Source organism: Tachysurus fulvidraco, chromosome 17 (assembly GCF_022655615.1).
Source record: "Tachysurus fulvidraco isolate hzauxx_2018 chromosome 17, HZAU_PFXX_2.0, whole genome shotgun sequence".
Taxonomy (NCBI): Eukaryota; Metazoa; Chordata; class Actinopteri; order Siluriformes; family Bagridae; genus Tachysurus; species Tachysurus fulvidraco.
In genome coordinates, this window is record NC_062534.1 from 24,240,753 (window position 1) to 24,252,469 (window position 11,717).

Consider the following 11,717-nt stretch of genomic DNA (forward strand, 5'->3'; position numbering starts at 1 on the left):
AAGCAGGAGCAAGAGCGCCCCCTCCAAAGGAATCTCCTCAATATATACCCTGGCACCTCTAGGTGCGTCTATACCTTCTTACGTCAATCCACCTGACCTGTCTGGGGTTTTTCCTTGACTCTACAGAATCGCCCCGTGACCCCCCTCATTTCCCCGAAAACAAGTCTGCCTTTTACCGAAAAAAAAAATATATATATTATATTATAATCATATAACTCATATAGCTCAGCACTATTACAACATCTGGCCTACCCCCATATGTCCTACGACATCAATTGTAATAGTTCATATAATAAGAGCACATATCAAGATTTTTCCCAACATTACCTGACCGTATACACTGATCTTCCTGTATATATCCAAACCATGTCCATAATCAGGATGCACTTGAGATCTACAACTTGGAGCAGCTTAATTATAAGCCTGAATCCTTTAAATATTTATGTGTTATGTATGGAAGTATTTTCAGAGTTTTAGCTGGTCGAACAATGAAGAGAACTTTCTAACAACCAGTACAAGAGAATAATAATAAAAGAATACAATTAACATCTGAGATATCAGACAGGTCTTCTTACATCTGTGTTCAACTAAAGAAATTTTCACAGGATTAGGATGGAAAAGCATTCTGGTAATTATTATTATTATTATTATTATTATTATTATTATTATTATTATTATTATTATTATTATTATCCCAACAGTGTGGTTGAACCTGCATGGACATATTACTGAATATCATCAGCATAAAAGGAACTAAGTAAAAACTCCAATGTCCTCCGAAGGTCTCTGAGTGTAACGATCTTATATAAACTATGTTAATAATACAATAATAAAGCAATGACTCTCAAGACACCAGAATATTTAGTGCTCAGTAAAAAACTTTATTGGAATATTTTTAATGTAATTGGGATTTAAATGGGAACAAACACAAAGAAGGAACTGACAGTGATACTGATCTCAAAATAGGGTGAGATTATGTAAATATTAATTTAGTGTTCTGTGTTGAAATCATCTACTGCTGAGTCTCAGAGGTTTGCTGATCCATTGGGGATTTGTTTCTCATTTCCTCTTCGTTAAGGTATTTGGAGACCCAAGCGGCCGTAGGATCCAGACAGAATTTCTTTTCAACGTTCGTTTTCTTGTTAAAAGTCTCAAAGCTGTGACAAAAAAAAGAGATAAAATTATGTTTGAGACAAATCAAACAACCAAATATACAAATATAATTAAAATACTATATTTGCACCAGCAGGTGATACTCACACAATGGCCTTACTGGGGCAGTCGCTGCTGGTCCACCAGTATCTCACAATGTTCTTTACTGGGATCTTCATTGTAGATGTGCCTTCACAGCAGAGCATCGTGTCTAAACTCGTTTGAGCTGAAATAAAACAGTGTTTGTAAACTTTATTATTATTATTATTATTATTATTATTATTATTATTATTATTATTATTATTATTATTATTATTATTATTATTATTAAAATCATTCTGCTGCCTTCATGACAATACAGATATGTTCAGATATTCAGAGGGAAAAACACCATATTTAATTGGATCGATCTAATTCAACTCTAAACCTTAATTTGCAAAATTTATTTTCAGATTGTAGAGACTCATTTCCCCATCTCTAAAACTCAAAAAGTTACAGGATATTAACAGTGTGATTTAATAATCACCTCACCGCTAAACACCAGCTGAAGAGAGCAGAGCGACATCAGAAACAGCAGATGTTGGAAAAAATCTTAGTAGAAATAATTAAAATATTATTCCTTACAATACTATAACCAAAGTAAAGTATTAGGCCTTGCAAAATATTACAATTGCTGTCATAAGACATATGTAGGTGATGTTGTAGGCCAAAGATGTTTATTGCAACCAGATTCGGGGCTGTTAGGCCTAGTCAGTCTGAGCACATTTGTAATAACAACTTGTTATGTAGAAGGGAAAACACCATTGTTCCCAGACCTTAGCTCATAAATTGTTATGGAAAATGAAGAATACCATGGTTCTCAGACCTTGGTCCATAGCAATAACATGTTATGTAGAATGAAAAAAACAGTGGTCCACAGACCTAGGCCCTGAGAACTAAAGGAAGGAAAATCCATATATGGGCATGTGGTGCTCATAAACTTGTTGTGCAGACTGAAGAAGGCCCAGGTGTTTAGTCTGAGGTCATGAAAAATAAGGGGAGGAAAATCCATAAATGGGCATATGGGTGAAAGGTAATGGGACATAAGGGGAAATTGGGTCAGTGTATTTAGAAAACATAGGAGATGATTTTGGTAAATAAGGTGATATGGCACCTGGGCTCCTAGGAGCGCCAGGGTATATATTGAGAAGATATCTGAGGTTTTTTTTTGGTTCTTCGGGGGTGAAGGTGTGTGTGTGCGTGTGGGGGCGCGTGCGCGCGCACGCGGGCGCATGCCCGTGTCCGCGTGTCAAGGTGGGTGGTTTTTATTTTTGCAAGGACGTCACGAGAGTTCTTGTTTTTCTTGATTGATTTTGCATGACATGCTCTTTTTGGGGGTTTTCATTTGTTACTTTGAATTTGGCAATTTGTTACTTTTGATTTGGCAATTTGTTACTTTTAATTTGGCAATTTGTTACTTTTAATTTGGCAATTTGTTACTTTTAATTTGGCAATTTGTTACTTTTAATTTGGCAAATTATAATTTGTTGGCTGATTGACCATAATAAAGAAGTTTGCTCATTCTCATCCAGGTCTGAGGAGTTTTCTCAGTATTTTTGTGGTAATTATAGAGTTAACAGTGAAATTTAACTAAAGGCCTAAGAGAAGAGATCACCCTGTGATGTGTCGACTTGGAGACCGGCTCTGAGTTCCGACACAGAGCCATCAGGTTCCTCATTGTAGCAGAACGTCTGGTTTCTCACAGAGAGACACGGAGCCGAGTGAGAGCGAGAGATCCAGGAGCTAGGAGTCGAGTGCTGGAGGAGAAAGCTGCTCTCCATCTTATATATACACGAAGGGAGAAAAAAAGAATGGTCTCTTGTTTCTAAGCAGCCAGCTTCCTGCTACAGTATCACATCCTTCCTCTTCTGCTAGCCGCCTCATGCCTTTTCACCAGTTTGCAAAAAAAATAAAGCAGATTTATGGCCTTCAAGTCTAAGCGTTTACTGCCATCTACAGGCAGGGTAAACTTCTGGACTTTAATGTGGAACATATATGTAATATACAGTATGTTCCACATTAAAGTCATATAATGTGGTGTGTATGTATATATATATATATATATATATATATATATATATATATATATATATATATATATATATATATATATATATATAAAGGCTGAAAAAAAATTTCATTTTTAATGTATTTATTTTCTTTTGTGTTTACATTTTATTATATTCAATAATTATATTTCACATCTATATTGTTATTTCTAGTGATTATTTATACGTTTAACCATCGTCGTAAACAGTTTCCGCATCTGTGGAGATGATGCTGGACTTTAGGAAAGACCCCTCAACACTACCCCCACCCCCACCCCCACCCCCCCCCCACCCCCCGCACACACACACAATATCCAACATCCCTGTGTCATCTGTGGAGACCTTCACGTTTCGGCGCACTACCATTTCCCAAGACCTGAATGCAGTTTCAGCTCCTCCCTTCTCTCAGTTCGCTACAGAGCTTTGTTTACCAAAACTGCCAGACACAGGAACAGTTTCTTTCCCCAGACAATCACCCTGATTAACAACTCACCATCATTATATTCCTTGCTTCATATCTATAAGTACTGCATTATCAGAACTGTCAATCACATCATCCGTATATGTTACACACACTACTGCTGCTGTATATTCTACAAAAAGCATAATATTGCACAATATTGTTATTTGCACTACCATGCGCTTTTCTGTACATAACTGATCTGTCATATATTCTGTATTCATATTTAATATTCATAATGTCTACAGTATATTGTATCACATTTGTTTGTTTTGTCTTGTTTTGTCTTGTATAGTTTGTATTGTCCTGTATAGTCTGTTTTTGTCTGATATAGTCTGTTTTGTTTTGTTTTGTCTTGTATTTTCAGAGAGGCGGGGATAAAAACAGACCCAAATGCAGGATTGCGTAAAATAAAAGGGTTTATTAACTAACTAAACCTAACTAAAAAACACAAAACGTGAACAAAGACACGACCAAAGACACGACAAGACTTGACACGAGACGAAAGACGACAAGGATTCCGCGCTGCCTGCACGGTTAAATACACAAGACAATTAACACATGAAGAATAGCTGTGCAGAAGCAGGGAGGGAGAGACAAGGGCAGGGTAGACACGTGACACAAAACAAACAAAAGCACAAGGCCAAAAGTCCGGGCTAGATCCTGACATGTATAGACTGTATGTTTTGTCTTGTATTGTCTGTTTTGTTTTGTCTTGTATAATCAGTTTTGTTTGGTCTTGTTTTGTATAGTCTGTTTTTGTCTTGTATAGTCTGTTTTTGTCTTGTGTTTTGTTTTGTTTAGTATAGTCTGTTTGTGTCTTGTATAGTCTGTTTTGTTTTGTCTTGTCTTGTATAGTCTGTTTTTGTCTTGTATAGTCTGTATTGTTTTGTCTTGTAGTCTGTTTGTGTCTTTTATAGTCTGTTTTGGTTTGTCTTGTATAGTCTGTATTGTCTTGTGTAGTCTGTTTTGTTTGGTCTTGTCTTGTATAGTCTGTTTGTGTCTTGTGTTTTGTTTTGTTTAGTATAGTCTGTTTGTGTCTTGTATAGTCCGTTTTGTTTTGTCTTGTATAGTCTGTTTGTGTCTTGTATAGTCTGTTTGTGTCTTGTATAGTCTGTTTGTGTCTTGTATAGTCTGTTTGTGTCTTGTATAGTCTGTTTTGTCTTGTATAGTCTGTTTGTGTCTTGTATAGTCTGTTTGTGTCTTGTATAGTCTGTTTTGTTTTGTCTTGTATAGTCTGTTTGTGTCTTGTATAGTCTGTTTTGTCTTGTATAGTCTGTTTGTGTCTTGTATAGTCTGTTTTGTTTTGTCTTGTATAGTCTGTTTGTGTCTTGTATAGTCTGTTTTGTCTTGTATAGTCTGTTTGTGTCTTGTATAGTCTGTTTGTGTCTTGTATAGTCTGTTTGTGTCTTGTATAGTCTGTTTTGTTTTGTCTTGTATAGGCTGCATTGTCTTGTATAGTCTGTTTTTGTCTGGTATAGTCTGTTTTGTTTTGTATTGTCTGTTTTGTTTTGTATAATCTGTTTTTGTCTTGTATAGTCTGTATTGTTCTGTCTTGTATAGTCTTTTTTGTTTTGTCTTGTATAATCAGTTTTGTTTTGTATAGTCTGTATTGTTTTGTCTTTTATAGTCTGCTTTGTCTTGTATAGTCTGTTTTTGTCTCGTATAGTCTAAGCTAGATGTGTAGTATAATGTTATTTATTTCTGTACTTTTGAGAGACACAAACAGCTGGAACCGAATTCCTTGTATGTGTAAACAAACTCGGCCAATAAACCTGATCCTGATTCTGATTTGTAAACTTCAGTTCCCACAATGCTTTGTAACAGCCGAACTGCGCGTGCGGCTTGAGTCGTAAGAAATCGTTCACCAATAAGCGGTTTAGTTACAAACGGACGAGCGCTTTATTTTATTTACCCTACCCGTATTGTGACAAACCCCGCCCAAGCACGGTGATTGTTGAGGAGCGTCACGCCTTCTGAATTGTGATTGGCTAAAAAAGTTTTCTTCTTAAACAGCGATGACTGATGATCAGAACCGACATCTGCACAACGTCATAACTGATATCATTATATTTTATTTTTGAAAGTATATCGTATTTTTTATAATATATAAAATAGTTTTATATTGTCTTTCACGTATTTTAGTTTAATTTATACTCATTTTAGCGTTTTATTTTTTGACACGATACAATGTTAATAAAACAACTAGACAAATGTGTGGTTGATGTTCTATCTGTAAAAAAAATCTAATCTAATCTATTTAATCTAAATAAAACTCTTTGGGTGTTTATTGTTTATTGTTAAAAGGATCCCCATTAGCTGTCACCAAAATGAGAAGCTAGTGTTCCTGGGGACCAGAAAATAAATAAATCACACACAATAATAATCTAACAGCAGTAAAACATTGTAGACATCATTATAACAGTCATCAAACATTATTCAGAATAAATTATTACAGTATTACATTCATTATTACGTTCATACATTCCCTACTCACAATTTTAAATAGTGACTTCTCAGATGATACCTGAAAGAGACTTTGCCATTCATTTTACGTATATATTCACTGGACAATTATTCCGGTAATTGATGGCACGATAAATAACTGTTCTCTTTAAAAGCATTTGAATTTGGACGTGGTACTATTAGCTGGCCATCATCAGCTGACCTACTGTAGTCAAATGAGAATGAACCTGATCACACCTAACAATTTGGTTATATAAGAACACTGGTTGAGAAAAAAAAATGCTGACAAATTTAGTTGTATTGAAAACCAGCCTTTTCTCCACCGTTGACCATGAGAGTCGACGGTGCATACTGATAGTATTTGTTCTTATGGGACAATATAATACTAACCTGGCAGCTCTGTTTTGGGCAGTTTGTAATTTCTTTAGTTGACCTTTAGATGTAGATGACCATACAGGGGCACAATAATCCAGGTGACATAAAATTAAAGATTTAGCCACCTGTCCCACGATGTGTGTAGGTACATAAGAAAGACATTTCCTCACCATTGCCATACCACAGCCCATCTTCTTCACAATGATATCAATATGTTCTGCCCATGACAGCTGACTATCTATTATTGTGCCCAGTAATTTTACTTTATCTACCTGTTCTATACTGTAGGTTCCCCCAGACAAGTTCAAACTCATCTTTGGTGATGATGACAATTTATGACTCGATCCCAAAATAATTGATTTGGTTTTCGAGATGTTGAGCACAACTTTTTTTTTATCCAGTCAAAAACCATATTTAACTCAGCTGATAAAACATTGTCCAGTTCACTGACAGTTTTTGCAGCATAATACAATGTTGAATCATCAGCATACATATGTATAGTAGCTTTACACAAAACTAATGGTAAATCATTTGTAAAAATGGCGTATAAAAGTGGTCCCAGGCAGCTCCCTTGCGGGACCCCGCAGTCCAAGACATTAGAATGAGACCAGCTGCCAGTGTAATAAATCCTTTGAGTCCTACTAGTGAGATAACTCTTCATAAATTGAATGACAATTGGACTAAATCCATAGCATTCTAGTTTACCAATAAGTAGATTGTGATCTATGACATCAAATGCCACACTAAAATCAAGTAATACTGCACCAGTCATCTCAGCCATTACGCACATACTATACAATATTTGTCATTTGCTGTTTTTTGCACAACTCTATATATTATCCAAAGGACCTGCTGCTAAGAAACTGTGTTCATTCTAATGTTACTGCACGAAATATTGTTTGAACATTCAGTATTCACACATAGTATACACACAGTATACACACACAGTATACACACACAGTATACACACCGGGCGGTCGGCGCTGTTTCTGTTACTGTTTATTGTCTTTTGTGTATTGGATTTTTTGTACTTTTTGTATTGTCTTGTAACTTTATGTCTACACTGTGTTTTGTCCTGCACTGTCTTGTTTGTCTTGTCCTGCACTGTTTGCACCAGGTTACACAGTTGCACTTTATGTGGCTAAGACTACTTACATGTCCTTAGCCCTGCAGGCCCGGCTCCAGATAAGAGATGAAAGGTGGGCCAAGTGATATTCCAGGTGGGCCGGTCGGATTGGGGTGGGGGCGGTGGGGGGTTCTTTAATGCTTTAATCTCTCATGTCTATACAGTACCATATATTTAAGACAATTGTTAGGGTTGTTTGTTATTGTTGTGTTTTTGTTTTCTTCATTTTTAATATTTTTTTGTACATATTTTGGAACTATTTAGTAACTTTATATATTATTATTATATTATATATTATATTATGAAAACTATATTTTTTGACCCCTTAACAGATCTTGTATCAATTAAGTAACTTTAGATTTGATAAATAGGGGCAATTCTTTTAAAATAACTATTTACATCAACTAGAACAAACCTGTACATGTTGTATTTTATTAGGCTATATATAGTGTGTTAATCAAGTTCACTAACAGTTCTAATAAAGTTACTGTGACTGTCGTTTATTGCTTTATAAGCACGTCCGTTTACCTCAGAGGTTGCGTGAATGTGAATGAATGAGCTAAGTCTGTCTGTCTGTCTAGGAGTGGGGAAAGGGGGTATAAGAACTGGGAGAATAGTAATAGGTCTACAGTTCATCCCAGTGAATGCTGGTCTACCATCTTTGGATAAGGGAATAATTTTACCTTCTTTCGAGATAGTGGAAAAGACACCCTTCATTAAGCATGCATTTAATATTTGACATAAACATAGTCAGCTGCCAGACCAAGTACTTTACTGTCCAGCATGTCAGTGCCCACTGAGCTGTGTTGGGGCAGGGATTAATTAAACTGGAACGTGCAAAACTCTTATCTAACATCACATTATTCTTTATGAGCTTTAGGTAATCAGAATCAGTATTGTCCGTATTCTGCCTTAGTGCATGGACCTTATTTATAAAGAACTCATTATTTCTGAAGAAATCAGGAGCCCATTCATTATACGCGGAATTCCGCAAACAGGTATGACGTCACCAACTGCCAGCGTAGGACGCGCTCTACTTCTTAAGTAACCAATCCGTACACTGGAGGGCGGGGCTTGTCTGAATACGGGTGGAGAAACATAACGTAAGGCGACAATCGCCTTTTCCTGAACGCTGTCCGCTGCTCGCATCCCGCATTACATCTCCTGCTACATTCAGCTCTCCGGGCTTTGATCTGATCTGATCTGATGTGTCACCGCCACATTTGATCCCACCATAAAAAGGCAAAATTCAGTTTTCTTGTATTTGATTTTTATGCATTAATTATCAGGACGGATCCTGGGAGGTGTCACAGAACTACAATGATTGAAAGACCAGAATCGGCTGTTTCCAGCGTTGCGGTGAGTATAATAAAGATCTGTGCGTTACACTGAGCCGGAAATCGAGCTTTTCTTCAATAAAACACTGCTCCATAATCACATTTACATTGTGGTGCACTGCATGGCTTCGTTATCGCGTCATAATTATCTCATTGTAGTTATCTCATTATAGTTATCTCGTCACAATGATCTGATTATGATTATCTCATTATAAGTATCTCATTATATCGTCATAACTATCTGATTATAATCATCTCATTAGAAGTATCTCATCATAATTATCTCATCATCTCGTCATAATGATCCGATTATAGTTATCTCGTTATAAGCATCTCGTCATATTTATCTCATTATCTCCTCATAATTATCTCATCATAATTATCTCATTATCTCGTCATAATTATCTCAGTCCTACAGGAAGTCATTTTCCCGATCGTTTTTTTTTTTCATTTCTGTTAGCAATAAAGTCTGTAACGCAGTAGTTTAAACAATATTTCAACATTATTTATTTTTGTATATTCATGTTTTGTTGCTGAAAGTTTTATATATTTTTTTTTAATCACCGTTTTTTCCCTGGAAAAAAGGACAAAATCTGTTTTTAAAAAAAGTCATATCTGGATTGAAAGAAATGATATAGAACAAAATCTTAGTTTTTCTTTCTTTGCTCTCTCCTACTTACATCCTGATTCTCTTATTACACCCACTACCGATTAATATTCATGACCGAATGCCAGATGCTCATTAATATGCATTGTTTTGCGGGAATATATTGCTGGAATGAACGCATTAGTCTAAGTCGAATGACTGAAAGATTATTTGTGTAGCAGGAAAAAGTTTATTTACAGATTCTATGTGGTTTAATTTTAGTACTCATGTAGCGGTTGGGTTTTTGTTGTGTAGATATAATCTATAAACTGTACACATGTAATATATATTTATATATTTATAATCAAAAACAGTAATTGGAGTCTGGAGCAAAAACATCAGGGCTAGTCTCCTAGAGAGTCGTCAAATCAAATAATAAATCATTATCAATTATCAATTATAAATCAATTATTTATTATTATTAAATCAAATAAACCAAATTCTTATCTTTAAATTAATTATACTGAATATATATAGGGCACGGTGGCTAAGTGGTTAGCATGTTCGCCTCACACCTCCAGGGTCGGGGGTTCGATTCCCGCCTCCGCCTTGTGTGTGTGGAGTTTGCATGTTCTCCCCGTGCCTCGGGGGTTTCCTCCGGGTACTCCGGTTTCCTCCCCCGGTCCAAAGACATGAATGGTAGGTTGATTGGCATCTCTGGAAAATTGTCCGTAGTGTGTGTGTGAGTGTGTGAGTGAATGAGAGTGTGTGTGCCCTGCGATGGGTTGGCACTCCGTCCAGGGTGTATCCTGCCTCGATGCCCGATGACGCCTGAGATAGGCACAGGCTCCCCGTGACCCGAGGTAGTTCGGATAAGCGGTAGAAAATGAATGAATGAATGAAAGAATGAATATATATAGCTTTTGATTAATTTCCATACAGGTACATTCACTTGTTAAACTCTAAAGGCACGAGTCCATGTTTTGTTCTGTCGTAAATACCCAGGTGGAAAATGACGTCCTTCCGATTTGCACATTATCACTTACAAGGTTCATCAAATGCAGCATTACGTACTGTAGTGAAGATACAGACACCCACAGAGACCGTGTGTTAACACCATTAGACCGTCAGAGGAGACGTTGGTGAGGAATAAACGCTATGAGGAAGAAAGAAAGGAACCAGACGTAAACTGGAACCCATCCTCATCCCAGTGACACCAGATAGTAGGATTATAAATACCTTCCTTTATACAACTGTGTAATATCTGGTCATATTCTATGTAGGTTATACTGTAGAAATATTCCTGGGCCATTTTTAGTGGTTGGATCTTAAAACATTTTGACTATTATCTTTTTTATCTCTCTTATTTTTTCCCCGTTAGTGTGTTGTGGTGGACGACAAGCTTAGGGAAAGTTTCAGAATCTTGTAGATTCTTGAGAGTGTTTAATAAGGAGGACACACACTTCCTGATTAGCCAAGAGGAGTGGAGATGCATATTAATGAAGGGATAGAAAGAGAGAGAGAGTGTGAGAGAGTGAGAGAGAGAGAGAGTTTGTGTGTGTGTGTGTGCGAGAGAGAGAGAGATAGAGAAAGTGTGTGAGAGAAAAACTGTGAGAGAGAGAGAGTGTGAGAGAGAGACAGAGAGTGAGAGAGAGAGAAAAGAGAGAGAGAAAGAGTGAGAGAGAAAGTGTGTGAGAGAGAGTGAGAGAGGAGAGAGAGTGAGAGAGATGGAGATATAGAGAGATAGAGAGAGAGAGATGGATATATATATATATATATATATATATATATATAGCGCGCGCGCGCCGCGCGCCGACGCGCGCGCCGCTCGCTCGCTCGCCTCGCTCGCTCGCTCGCTCGCTCGCTCGCGCGCGCGCCCGCTGGCGCGCGCGACATATTGAGAGAGAGAAAGAGAGAGAGATAGAGAGAGAGACAGTGTGAGAGAGAGAGAGAGAGAGAGAGAGACACATAGTGAGAGAGAGAGAGAGATAGAGAGAGAGACATAGTGAGAGAGAGAGATAGTGTGAGAGAGAGAGAGAGAGATAGAGAGAGAGACATAGTGAGAGAGAGATAGTGTGAGAGAGAGAGAGAGAGAGAGACATAGTGAGAGAGAGAGAGACATAGAGAG

The 11,717-nt window shown here is 37.0% G+C and overlaps 2 protein-coding genes across 5 annotated transcripts in view; one reads left to right on the forward strand and one right to left on the reverse strand.

The window, feature by feature from the left end:
* Window positions 1–1,006: 1,006 nt before the first annotated feature.
* Window positions 1,007–2,957, reverse strand: LOC113651510 (C-C motif chemokine 18-like). Its single transcript, XM_047802546.1, has 4 exons — window positions 2,853–2,957; window positions 1,684–1,730; window positions 1,261–1,378; window positions 1,007–1,157 (listed from the first exon to the last, which is right to left on the reverse strand). Exons 1-4 carry the CDS (start codon window positions 2,867–2,869, stop codon window positions 1,013–1,015), a joined length of 327 nt encoding a protein of 108 aa, XP_047658502.1. The 5' UTR covers window positions 2,870–2,957; the 3' UTR covers window positions 1,007–1,012.
* A 5,808-nt stretch (window positions 2,958–8,765) lies between these two features.
* Window positions 8,766–11,717, forward strand: part of LOC113651489 (septin-7-like) — a 38,605-nt gene continuing 35,653 nt past the window's right edge. For 3 of the 4 annotated variants that reach the window (XM_047802343.1, XM_047802345.1, XM_047802346.1), the window contains exon 1: window positions 8,767–9,025. In XM_047802343.1, the coding sequence (XP_047658299.1) occupies window positions 8,987–9,025 (39 nt within the window). In that variant the 5' untranslated portion in view covers window positions 8,767–8,986. Of the gene's footprint in view, window positions 9,026–11,717 lie in introns of all 4 variants that reach the window. The other variant, XM_047802344.1, reaches the window with a different exon arrangement.

Bases quoted from the DNA above. Each gene is read 5' to 3' on its own strand.
- LOC113651510 (XM_047802546.1), bottom strand. The intron at 1,379-1,683 runs GTGAGGTGATTA...GTTTTATTTCAG, and splicing joins TCTTCAGCTGGTGTTTAGCG to CTCAAACGAGTTTAGACACG. The intron at 1,158-1,260 runs GTGAGTATCACC...TTTTTGTCACAG, and splicing joins TGCCCCAGTAAGGCCATTGT to CTTTGAGACTTTTAACAAGA.